Source organism: Dipodomys spectabilis, unplaced genomic scaffold (genome assembly GCF_019054845.1).
Source record: "Dipodomys spectabilis isolate Male_0828 unplaced genomic scaffold, ASM1905484v1 ptg000053l, whole genome shotgun sequence".
Lineage (NCBI taxonomy): Eukaryota > Metazoa > Chordata > Mammalia > Rodentia > Heteromyidae > Dipodomys > Dipodomys spectabilis.
Window position 1 is genome coordinate 6,340,829 of NW_024870730.1, and position 13,173 is coordinate 6,354,001.

At 40.9% G+C, this 13,173-nt stretch overlaps 1 protein-coding gene across 1 annotated transcript; it reads left to right on the forward strand.

Moving 5' to 3' along the window:
• Window positions 1-266: 266 nt before the first annotated feature.
• Window positions 267-5,534, forward strand: Ndufaf4 (NADH:ubiquinone oxidoreductase complex assembly factor 4). Its single transcript, XM_042679626.1, has 3 exons — window positions 267-479; window positions 1,157-1,260; window positions 4,880-5,534. The coding sequence occupies exons 1-3, from the start codon at window positions 344-346 to the stop codon at window positions 5,156-5,158; spliced, it is 519 nt and encodes a 172-aa protein (XP_042535560.1). The 5' UTR covers window positions 267-343; the 3' UTR covers window positions 5,159-5,534.
• Window positions 5,535-13,173: the final 7,639 nt, after the last annotated feature.

The window sequence follows — 13,173 nt, forward strand, 5'->3', positions numbered from 1 at the left end:
AATGACAGGCCGGCTGAACTCCGCCCCCAGTGGGGCGGGGTGCATGGGCGAGCATCCCGGCCATGGTTTGTAGCTCCGCCTCCCAGACCGCCCAACGTCCGCAGCCTAGGCCCCGCCCCTCGCTCGCGGGCACAGCCTCTGATTGGAGGAGTCCTACATCGGGCAGGAAGCGCTTCTTTTACCACCCCAGTGTTGCAGCCTCCCAACCGCCGGAGGGCGATGAGCGGGAATTTGAGTGTTCCGGTCCAGCGCGCGTTCCGCTCTGACGTGCGCATGCTCCCTGCTTCCGGAGGTCACTCACGCCGGTGCGCCGCGAGCCCCGAGGTCACCATGCTCTGAAGAGATGGGGGCTTCGGTGTTCCGCGCCCTCAGGAATTTCAACCTGGAGAACCGGGCGGAACGGGAGATCAGCAAGAGGAAGCCCTCCTCGGCTCCCAGACACCCTTCCACCAAGAAGCTCCTGGTGGAGCAGATGAGCCGTGAGTGGGGGCCGCGGAGCCCGGGGCGTCGGGGGCGCGGGCTCCGGGGAGGCCGAGGCCGGGGGGAGGCCCGCGGCTGGCGCCGAGCGCGAGGGGGGCGGGGCCTCCGGCCGGCAGGTGACGTCATGCGGCCCGCTCCGCGGTGGCGGCCGCGCCCCGCCGACCTTGGTTGGCGTGGGTGTTTGGTGACCCTGGAACTGGGAGTCCGAACCTCGAGGATCGTGAGCAGCGCAGTTTTTGCCCCCCCCTCCCCCGGTGATCTCACCGGCTGCATGCCGGGCCGGCCTGCTGTTGATTATTATTATTATTATTAATTTCTCTCCAGGGGGGTGGTGGTGATGCTGGTTCTTGGTCCAGAACTCAGTGCCTGGGCGCTGTCCCTATCATTTTGTTTTTTTTTTTTTAAGCCGCAGCTCCACTTTCAGGCTTTGGCTCACGGACGTTCCTGCCCAGGCTGGCTTCGAACCGCTGCCCTTATAGCCCAGCCTCTTGAGTAGCTAGGATGACAGATGTGAGCCAGTGGCACCCAGCTGATTCCCTTCACTTAAAAAAATAGTCTCGGAACTGTCCAGATGATTGTCTTTTCTTGTAAAGTATATGAGTTTTGTTAAGAGTTTTTTTTTTTTCCTTTTTAATTGTGTGTGTTTGTGTGTGTGTTGGTGGTGCCCTTTCTTTAGATCATCCAGAAATTGAACGAGAAGTTACTAACAAGGATAACAAGCTGCACTCATTTTTGAAAGATATATACGTTGATTCCAGAGATCCCGTGTCTTCCCTGAAGGTAATGTGTGCTTTAATTAAGTAGATAAAGAACATACTTTTTTGAGTACTTTGCCAGTGCAAAAATAAATGTCAGTGTAGTTGTAGCTGTTGGCAGAGGTTAAGCTAAAGCACAGTGGTCTAGGCAAGGCCTTGTTTCATTGGGTGATTACTGGAATTCTAAGACTAGAGAAAGTATTGATTGAATGCTCCACTGTGCATTTTTTTAAATATTATTTCAGACTTTGCAGTACATGATTAAGGCATTTCTAGTGGTTAACATTTGTGTGACAAAAAATAACCACTAGTACCCTATTTTCTAGATTGAAATCATGTTCTTATTTCAGGATTTCTAATGTTGGGTTTGTGAGTTTTTTTTCATTTTTAAGGATGTATTCAGATCTGATATGTAAATTAAAATCAGATTATATTTAGAGTGGGAATTCATCTGATAAGTATTGCAAGTACATATAACAAGTTAGAATGCCAGGGACAAGTGCTTTACATGTATAGCCATGAACAAAACAGGCCTTGTCCTTCCTCTTATTGGACTGTCAATGTTGTGTGTGAGACACAGACATTAAATATATGATCTGCCATGCACCTGTAAATGCACAATTATTGACACTGAAAACTTTACCACAGGGACTTACTTGAAATTGGTAGATGCGGATGAATACTTCTAAGGATTGAAGGATGAATTGGGGTTTGTGAGGTCTGGAAAGTACTAAGTAGAAAGAAGAGTTTGATCAATGAGCAAGGAAGGCCAACCACAATTGAGGTTTTTTTTTTTTTTGCATTTTAAAATTATCTGTTATCTCTCTATAACAAGAAACATCTCAAATAGTGTTTTTAGTATAATGTTTACAAGAGGGAGAAGTAAAATATGTGTTTGAAGCATGTAGATAGGAGAGAGTGATGCTTTTGGAAAACAGTCTCTGCATAAATATAACATGGACTAAAGGAATTTAGTGATCAAACAAGGAGAAAGACTTAGGAGAGGGAGATATATGCCAGATTTAATCTGGTTTTAGGCATGAAATTTGTGAGGGGGTAGAATTAGTAGGTTCAATTTTAGACATAGGAAATTTGAAGTGTATGGAGGTGCATCCAAGTTTGGACCTGAGATCAGAAAAAATAAAAGGTCTTGGCTTGAGATCACATATTTGGAAGATTTAATGTGTTGGCTGTGGTGAAAGGTAGGCAAGTGTAAGGGATTCCTAAAGTGAGAAGAGGGTTTTGCTAGAACTTAGGACATAATAACATTCAAAAGACAACAGAGGCCCAGGTCCATAAGAATGTGAAGGAACTCCTGCAGGAAGAGATGGAAAACCAAGAAAGGCATAGCATGGAATCCAGTGGGGAAGAAAGTCACAGCTGTATAGATGTGGTCCACAGCATTAGCTATAGGGAAATACTGTGTTAAGTTCACATAAGGTCTTCAGAGTGACGCCATCTGAATTAAATGAATAGGAGATGATTAGTGAGTGATAGTAAATATTATTATCTCATAAACCTTTACTACACGATATGAAATTGCTCAAAATGGGTGTTTGTTTTGAGTTTTGGAGTTTTAAAGAAGCAATTACTACATTATTATGTCTAGCTTAATATATGTCAACTTAAAAAAAGATTAGTACAAGTTTTTTTTTTTATATTTTTTGTTGTTGTTTGTTTGATTTGTTTCGCTTTTGGTTTTATGGTGACACAGGGTTTAAATTTAGATTCACATTTTCTACTCAGGTACTCTATATTTGAGCTATTTTTTTTTTTTTTTTGGCCGGTTATGAGGCTTGGGTGCTGTCCCCTGAGCTCTTCAGCTCAAGGCTAGTGCTCTACCACTTGAGCTACAGCTCCACTTCTGGCTTTTTCTGCTTATGTGGTGCTGAGGAATTGAACCCAGGGCCTCATGATGCATGCAAGGCAAGTACTCTACCACTGACCCACCTTCCCAACCCAGCCATAGACTTTTATATGTTAGCTAAAAGGAAGCATGGGCAGGGTGAAGTTGCAAAGAAAAGGTAAAGGTAATAATTGGAATGAGTTAGGTCATGAAAATGTATTACCAGGAATTTGGCCCCCTGAACTCAATGCCAGCCTACAAATAACAGAACTGAGTTTTGAGGAAAGAGTGAGTAAAGATTTACTGTATGGATTACTGCCTCAGTGTCACAGTCCTACTGTTTGTGTTTGTTTGTTCATTTGGTACTTGTTGGTGCTGGGGATGAAACCCAGGGTCTTGTGCAAGTTAGGCAAGCTCTTTACCTCGGAGCTGCATCCCAGCAGCACAGTACTACTTCTGAGGAACAATATTTGATATTTAAGAGAAACTCAAGAACTCAGCTTCAAGGTACTTGATGCAGTGCATGTCCCAGACCAGGCATTGGCCTCTTAACTCCATGTTTGCTGACACCACATCCCTGAAACTGTTTTATCTTGGTTGATAGTCCTTCTCCCACAGGGAGAAGAGTATTTGGTTTCTTTGAGGAGAGGTAGGCATAATTATCACTCAGTCCTATCCCTCCTAGAATATAAGGTAGATAGAGGAGAAAATGGTTCAGAGCACAGATCAGAAGTGGAAAGGATGTCTAGCTTTTAATCAGCCTTCCTTTAATTTGTGGGCCCCAGTAAGAAGTCAGTGTTCCTCAGTAAAAGCAACTTTAGTACCTATATGGAATATTCAACACAAAGTCAGGGATTAATCTTGGGATAGACAGATGGAATGATGAATGTGTATTAAATTGTAGGAGCAATAGGAGACAGTGTTATCAGAGACTTTGTACTCATATACTGTTTTGTAGAATGGGAACTTCTTTGTACAACCACTTAAAGATAATAAAAATTAAAAAAAAAGTTGTTGAGGTTGTTGTTTTTGTCGGTTGTGGGCTTTGAACTCAGTGCCTAGGTGCTGCCCCTGAACTTCTTTTGCTCAAGGCTAGCACTCTACCCTTTGAGCCACAGTGCCACTTCTTTGTTTTCTTTATGTGGAATATTGGAAGTGCTTTCTCATATAAAACAGGAACTTTCAAATACTTAAGCTGTTAAGTGTCATCACAATTCTGCCCTTAAACAGGTGCAATTTTAATCAGATTGATTCTTGTTTTGATATACAACTTTTAACATACAACTTTTCCTTATCTGAAGTGCTTGGGATTGTTTTGCATTTTTGAATATTTGAATATGTATAAAGAGATTCTATGGGGATAGGACCAAAGTATAATGTGAAATTAATTTTTTTCATATATATCTTATCCATACAACTTGAAGGTAATTTTATCCAGTATTTTTAGTATATCTGCATTTTGACAGACTTAATACAGGATGTTGGGGACATCTTTTGGATGATGTTCCATAAGAGTTTGGGATTTTAGAGTAATTCAGGTTTTTAGATTAGGTTGTTTAATCTTTATATTGAAACTGTGGTAAATGAGTCATTTGAATGTTGATAATTATTTTCTGGAACTACTGAAATTTCTTCCTGCTGCTGAGCTGTATTTATGAAAAGGAACGTGGTAAAAGTGTCCCTACCATATGGCTGGTTATAATGAGAAAATGCAGTATGTGCAGTATGCATTTGAAGAGAACTGCCTAGATAATAAGGTTTTTGTCTCGTACCCCTCACGCTTTGTTTTGGATTCTAGGTAAAAAATGTTCAACCAAAGCCAGTGCCAAAGGAGTTCAGAATGCCGAAAGACCATCACTCAGAAATGAATGTCACCAGCATTCCTAAAGGCAAAATTTCCATTGTAGAAGCACTGACACTTCTCAATAATCATAAACTTTATCCAGAAACGTGGACTGCTGAGAAAATAGCACAAGAATACTACTTAGAACTGAATGATGTAAATTCCCTTCTCAGATATTTTGTTACTTTTGAAGTCTTTTCTCCAGAAAATAAGAAAGCACTACAATCAAAGTAAGAACATCACAAAATGACTTTTTATAGCTCTATGCTGTTTATCCCTTCTGTTCAGCCTACTAAATTGTACCAGTCACAGTGTGTCTCATGCTCCCAAGTCTGAGAAGACACTATTGAGTTCAGTTTCTAGGATTTGTTCCTAGGGTATATTTTGTTATAAACGTTAATTTGATTTATGTACTAGTTCTGTGTATACATTAGCATGGCTAATCACATCTATAAAATTACTGTAAATTAAAGAGAATGTGTCGTTGTAGGCATATGTATCAAATCAAGTAGCCAGAATTCCACATTTAAAATTCAAAGGATTTCCTTCCACTTAAGGTGATGAATTACTTTGTTGTGGGGTTTTAAAATAAGAGCTTTCTTGACTCCTATACAAATGTAATGTTTTCTTGTTAGGGAAAGAGGCCTTCGACAGTGATACAGAACAATATAATTTCCCAAATAAAGACAGTGAGGAGACTGGATAGAAAATATACTTGTGTGTGGGGTCGGGGGGGGGGGGGGTGAGGAAGGGGTACTGGGAAGGTGGCTCAGTGGTAGAGTGCTTGCCTTGCTTGCATGAGGCCCTGGATTCAGTTTCTCAGCACCACATAAGCAGAAAAAGCCTGAAGTGATGGTGTGGCTCAAGTGGTAGAGCACTAGCCTTGAGCTGAAGAGCTGAGGGACAGTGCCCAGGCCCCACAACCGACAAAAAAAAAAACCAAAAACATTTTTTGTTACTACTTAGCAATCAGAATTAACAAGGATTTCTTTTACTTTGAATTGGTAATGAGTATGGAATAACATTTTAAAGTTAAACTGGTGCTTATAAAATGAAAGCAATCTCTGATAAAGATAAATTCAAAAGTGATGAAAGAAGCTGTAAGTACTGGACACATTAAAAATAACTTTTTCAGCTGGGCATTGGTGGCTCACTCCTGTAACACTAGCTACTCAGGAGGATCAAGGTTCAAAACAGTCCAGGCATGAAAATCTGTGAGACTCCTATCTCCAGTTAAAACCAGCAAATCTAGAAGTGGAGTTACAGCTGTAGTAATAATACTAGCCTTAAGTGAATAAGCTAAGAGAGAATGCCTAGCCCTGAGTTGAAGTCCCAGTCAAGCACCAAAAAGAGAAAAACCAAAACACAAAGTACCCCAGGATAAGTGAAATTGAGTGGATGATCAAATAATATATTTTCTGATTTTTCATGCTAGTTAGAAGAAAGGCAAGTAAAGCCTTAAAATACCTTCGGAAGAGAACTGGGAAATTACAGAGCTTCATTCACTTAAACCTCGGAGCCCAGTATAAACCCGTGCTGGGACCTTGAGTTAGACTATATTGAAGTTAGCTCAGTGTATTACTAACTAAAATCATGGCTAGGTTGTGCAACCTCTTTGGGATTGAATTTCTAAAAAATGAACATAATGCTCTTGCCTAAGGGCAATATTACTGTGAAAGTAAATATTAAAGAATTGCAAAGGACCATGAAAATATGAATTTTTTTTGGACCGAGGAACACACATGACATTAATTCCTGTAATAAATAATAGGCCCATAATTTAGATTTCCAAAATCCTTGTGTATTTTTTCTATTTTGGCAAAAATAGGCATATTTCAAATGAGGAGAAGGCAGTTGGGAAATAGGACTTGGGGTGTTTTGAAGGAAGATAACATGGATGCTTCCCCAGATTCCTTGCACTGGTGTGGCAGATGCTGAGGAACTCACTAAGGATGGAATGGGGGGTTGGTAATAATGGTTAAAATAGAAAGTAGACTAAGCTTTTCAAATCTAGTGCCATATTTAAAAACTGATACCTGTTTTATTTTTGAGTAAAAATTAACAATCTTTTAAGAAAACATGGAAGAAATTTAATCGTTATAAAGTTGGATTTGAGACCCATTTTCCTTTACACGGGTGATACTTGAATCACCAATATATCTATTTTTCCTCTTTAGATCTACATTGGGTTGTCAGGCAGCTGCAAATATAGCTTCTATTACAAAATGAAGTACTTGCATATATTCCTCAGCCAGCTGTACTGCATTTTATAACATACAGGAGGGCAGTTGGATACTCGTGTCACAGTTTGTTGAGTTTAGATTCAGAAAATCTGGATTTAGATCTCAGCACAAGTGGTGTGTCACCTTGGGATTATTGTCTAGAAAATATCTAATCACCACTAACATTTTAAAAGCAATTTCTGTACTATACACTAATCTAAGTGCTTTACATATTTACTTGGTAAACATTTACCACAGTTATGAAGCTAAGTATATTTTTTACAGAAAACATTGGAGCACAGGGAGCTTCAGTAACTCCTCAGATTATTTAGTATGTTTGAAAACTGGATTTAAACCCTGATAGGTGATTTTTCAGCTTCCTCTGCTCCAAACTGCTACAATGTGTTACTGTTCTGGAAGTTTTAAGAACTAAGTGAGCTGGCAGGCAGGTTGTCTGCCAGGAGTACCCAATGTGGGTGTTTGAGAATTTCCTATGGAGCTCTGGGAAGATAGCTGAGCCCCTTATGTAGGAGCTTGGTTTGACTGTTTTGAGCCATTTCTGTGAGAAGTTGGTTGTGTTAAGTCTGGGAGAATCCTAGAGAATTGGGGCCTAGATCAGATTCTTTAAAGACAGGTGCCTTTCTGGTGTGCCAGTCTCAGCACACTAGTAGACTCAGCATTGTTTGGGTCTAATGTTTATTGTAAAAGATGAACTAGAGGTAGATGGATGATTTTGAAGGAATGAAACTGAGTGACAGATGAGGGGAGAAGACAAGTTTCTGAGCTAAGATTTAAGATGAGCAAAGCCAAGGACACAGAAGTTAATAGGCTAAACAGAAGAACTAGGATGAGGGCACTGAGAGAGGCAAAGCAGAACACAGGCTCTGATGGCAGAAAAGTGAGTGGATTTGACAGATGGATTGTCCAAACTGATACACTAGTTTGAAAGAGAGTACAGTCACATTAAGACAATAGGCATTAAGTGGTCATCCTAACCACAAAAGGAACTATTGGAAGTCTTCCAGGTGATGTGGGAACTGGATAACCCAGTGCCAGACTGTTTTACTTGGTCTGCAAATGCTCAGCATTGTATGTCCTCTTTTTATATTTACTCAATGTCCCCAAAAATCAGTAACCCCAAGTAAAGGAGATAGGGTCCTGGTTAATTCATGGCATCATGGGGGAGCATCTATTTATATTTGGAGGAACTGGAGTCGCTCTAAGCAACCTTGACAGGGGCTATGGTTAGATAGCTTGTGTACAAGTTGAAAACCTAGGAAATGAGCAAGTATCAAGTACTAAAAGTATTCTGTAAACCTCAAAAAGCCATCCATCACTGCTTGATAACTATTTTACTTGGTCTAACAAAGTCATGAAACAGTTTGACAAAAGGGTATTTAATCTTTTGTTTATCTGGATACTCTATTTTTTTTTCTGCTTTGGAAATAACAGGCCAAGACTTGAATTGTTAGTGAGGAGAAATGAAACATCAGAAACATTTCGTCTAAATTCATCTATCTATCGATTGATTGATTGATCGATCGAGCTATAAACCCAATCATTTAAATAGAAAAAATTCTGTGCATTCCTTATGCCATTTTTTTTTTCTAATGTGAGTTTACAACAATAGAACTAGGAGTGGGTTCATCTGGACTCCAGCCAGCTACAGTTGTAACTCTCATGACTGTCCCTGAATAAATCTGGTTGCTTTCCCCTGCATAATTTCAAGTATGCCATAAATACACGAGTGTAGCGTAGACCTTTTTATAAACAAGACACTGGCATCAGGGATGTGCCTGTGTAGAAGCTCCTATCTTTCTGACTCAAAGGATCCACCTGGTTTAGCCACTATCTGAATGCAAGCTCAGTAAGTCCCACTAAATTTCACTCTGCAATCCTAGATCTGCCTCTTCTTTGGTTGCAGGACATTTGAGACAGCCTTCAGACACTGAAACTGGGTTGTTCAAAAACAGTGAGATAGCCCAAAGACTAAGGATATGGACAAGGAACAAGAAAAATCTCAGTTTCCCCATTTAATTCCACGTGGGAAGGGCTACTGATGCATTGAATGCTTGTGGCCCACTGAGTGAATATGGGTAGATTCCAGAATTACTGTTGATTTTGGAACTATTGATTGCAGAATGCTACTTATGCCAGTGTAGAAAGGAAAGGCAGTGCCTGGCTGCAGCAGTGGGATGGCCATTCGTTAATTCAGTTGGCCACTGATGCCCAGTTGGTTGCAGATAAGAGTGTTACACATTGTGAAAGACTTAGAATTTGAAAAAGTCTCTTCCCTGGCTGAGAAAATAGCAGTCCAAGATGCTAGAATCCTAACATGTTGCTTTTTTCCAACAGAGGGAAAAAACTGGAAGAGAAATAGAGATGAATAATCATCTTGAGGTCAGTACAGGATGTGATTGAATGATGTGAGATTTGCTTTCCTTGTTCTTTTTTTGTGCAAGTACTGGGACTTGAACTTGGCTTTGGAACTATTCTTTAGCTCTTTTGCTCAAGGCTGGCTTTCTACCACTTGAGCCACAGTTCTACTTCTAGTATCTTGGTGGCTAATTGGAGATAAGAGTCTCCCATCTCACAGACTTTCCTGCCTGGGCTGTTTTCCAACTGTGATCCTTAGGCTCAGCCTAAAGGGTTGGAACTGAGGATCCTGTGCTTGAATAGGAGGTGTTTTACTACCTGAGCCACACCTCCAACTCACATAAAATCTTTTATTTATTTAGTTTTATATTTTTGGTTGTGAGCTTGAACTCTGGGCTTGGGCCCTACCCCTCAGCTCTTCAGCTCAAGGCTAGCGCTCTACCACTGAGCCACAGCACTACTTCCCCACACATAAAACCTTTTAAAGGACTACCTTGTAAGTTTATTAACTGGATAGTTAGACTCTGGGACAGCAGAAGGAATGGTATTTCTCTGTCAGGAAATGAATCTAAGTAACTGAGTAAGATTGCTCCTCAATCAAGCCCTTAGGCTCCTAGGGAGTGCCTGCTAAATCCAAGGAAATTATTTCCTTAAAGATTGTATCACTTTGGGCATGGGAGAGGCAGGGGCAAACTTCTTTGTTGTGGGGGCATAGGGATGGTATCTTTCAGGATAGGCACTCCCCTGGGGATGCACTGAGGAAGGCCAGGGTATTTTGGGGGAAGTGGACACCAGGCCTTTCAGGGACCTGATAAAGCAGTCTTTATGATGGAAAGAAAAATAAGTTAATGAAATGTCCTTTTCTCTCCCCTGTCAGCCCCAACTGATGAAAATGCAACAAGCATGGGTCTATTTATGATCTGAGGCTTCAAAAAAAATAAATAATGGTGAGGCTACTGCCACCAGCTAGAGACTGAATGTAGTTGAGCCAGGCTGTATCTTATCACAAAATCTGACCAAAAGAAAGAAGGGTAGGATTTTTGAGAGAGAGGGGGGTGGTGGAGGGGAGTAGAATTTATAATAACCAGACAATGGATGTGGCATGATTTTCCTCATAATGATACTCACAGAAAAGACAAGCGGCCTAATACAGTCTTGGTGGTCTTATGGAAGGAACTTATGTCTGAACAGTTACAACTTTTCTTCCTGCTCCCCCAGTAAGAGAAGATGAGGGCTTCCACATTCTACCATTGTCATTTAGATGGGAGTAGGCACCCCCCTCCCTTTAAGCTACGACTTCAGTGAATCATCATAGGCCTCAGAACGACCTTCCTGTTGACTGGTCCTCTGAGAAAAAGGGAGGGTGATAAAGATGATGACTGTACTCTGACTCACAGCAACTCTAAATGAAATGTAGAGTAATGACACCAGAGAAGAACAAAGAATATTATATCAAGGAATTAGGGGAGAGTGCTTCTTATCTCCCTGGTCCAGCGGAAAAATTTAAGAATGCATATTCTTATGTTAGAAATGGGAAAAAATGATGAAAGGGTGACACTGAGTAAGATGCATTGTACTCATGAACTGGCAAACTAAGATAAAAAATAGAGACATCTCAGAAGAATTAAAGAAAGTTGGGATTTTACCACTTGTCTACTGTCCCTTCAGTACCCACATGGTTCCAGCAGGGGGAACCCAAGTGTCTAAACTGCTGTTGTAACACAATCTGCTACTGCTAACTAGTTTGGCACAGGGGGAACTCAGAGCAGCCAATGGGAAGAATTACAGGTGGTAGTACTGGCAGTAATTTAGTGCCGTGACAACTAGTTTGGACAAACAACAGGGAAGTATAACAAGGCCTTATATTAAGCAGGGCACCATAGCATGCAGAAAACTGTTGCCTTTATGGACCTTCCTAATAGAAGAACTAAACAAACTATCACTTTCAAAGGTCTTAAAAACTTACGTGTGATATATAGGTATTCACATAACATTGTCAATGACCCATTATCTATGCATGAGCTCAAGTACATGATGTATTATAGCATTTTATCTGCTATATTACTGGCTCAGTTACATACTGGCTGGCTAGACTAATGTTGTTGGAGAAATGCTAACAAAAATAAACCCATATAGCTGGTAAGTACGCATGCCTGGGAGCTCTGTTTCCTTTCCCAAAGAACACTTATGTCTAAGCTGCATATACAGGTACTATACTGCAAATATAGACAGAGAACGTTGTTGTTTTACATACATAATCGCTAACATAGAGGAGAAGGCAGTTCAGTTGCAGATACTCAAGTACATGCTTCCACCCTGTCCCCACCATGGCTTGGCTGTGAGGAATCTTCCACTCTCCTAGCTTGATCCTTGTTGATCCTGTCAGACTTAGGCCTGCGATCATGGCTTATGCCCTACATAGACCAAAGGATACATCTCAAGGTATGAGCTCAGTTGTCTTGTTCATTTTAAGAATTACTAATGGACTTGTGATATTGGTCATTATGTGTGGTCAGACAAAGCTACCAGGATTGTGTTGCTCGATGGTACCCGTCTACCATTGCAAGTCCCTATGAAACGTTAACATTTCTGTCCATAGCTTCAGGTTGTGGCTATTTTTACTGTCTTCCTCAGAGCTTGTACTGTTAGCATAACAAAACACATATACCTCGTATACCGTAGCTCATCCTGTCCCTTCAGTAGGAGACATAATAATAGATTGTTGATTTGGTTCCTATGGCTCCTTGAGATGGGGAATTTGGTTTTTAGGTTCGGTTGTATACTTGTCTCTTTCTGAGCTATGCTTCTCCTGTTGCTGTGGACCCTCCCTGCTTACAGGCTAGATAAAGGGTCTCACTGCCCACCAAACATACAATGCTGAAACACTTAGCGGGCTTACAGCACACATGGAAGAGAAGTTCACGTGACACTCTTTGAGCCAGTTAGGAGAGGTGAAATGTTTAGTTTCAGCTTGACCTTATGTACAGTTGTAACTGCCATGATTGCCTCTGAGTACCCCTGCTTGCATTTCTCTGCATAACAATTGAAAAATATTAGAGGGACATGTGGAGTTTTAGGACTAAGTCATGGCACCAGGAATGGGATATTAGCTTGAGATAAGCCAGGTACTTCTGGCTTGGGTTAAATCATTTTTGTTGTGACCAATCAGCACCTGTCTTTCTGATCCTAATGGTAGGCCTCCATCACCCGGGCAGTCCTACCTACTTTCACAGAGTCATTATTTGAAAGTTTTGAAATATTTAGCACCTAATTCTGCACTTAATTCAATATTCTGGAACCTTCCATGGATAAGTCTCCAGAACACTGCACTCTTTGCAATCCTGTGTCTGTCTGTCTGTGTCCTCTCTCTCTTTGGATTTTTACTGTCCTTGGGGGTCTATTCTCATAGATTGGAATCAGATATTCTAGAACAAACTAAGAAATGGAAAAAATACATTAGTGTAATTGTAGTTGGGTAATTAAATATCTAGAACAGAATCCCAGTCATAATTGGAGACTCATCTCCAATTATCAAAAGTAGGAAGTGGAGCTTTGATAGAGTACTAGCCTTGAGCAGAAAAGCTAAAGGAGAGGCCCTGAGTTCAAGCCCCAGAACTGGCACAAAAAAAGTAATTTTGGAACAAGAATTTA

Excerpts from the sequence above, each read along its gene's own strand:
- Ndufaf4 (XM_042679626.1), top strand. The coding sequence starts at position 344 with ATGGGGGCTTCGGTGTTCCGCGCCCTCAGGAATTTCAACCTGGAGAAC. Across the intron at positions 480-1,156 it reads CCTGGTGGAGCAGATGAGCC|ATCATCCAGAAATTGAACGA; the intron begins GTGAGTGGGGGC and ends CCCTTTCTTTAG. Across the intron at positions 1,261-4,879 it reads ATCCCGTGTCTTCCCTGAAG|GTAAAAAATGTTCAACCAAA; the intron begins GTAATGTGTGCT and ends TTTGGATTCTAG.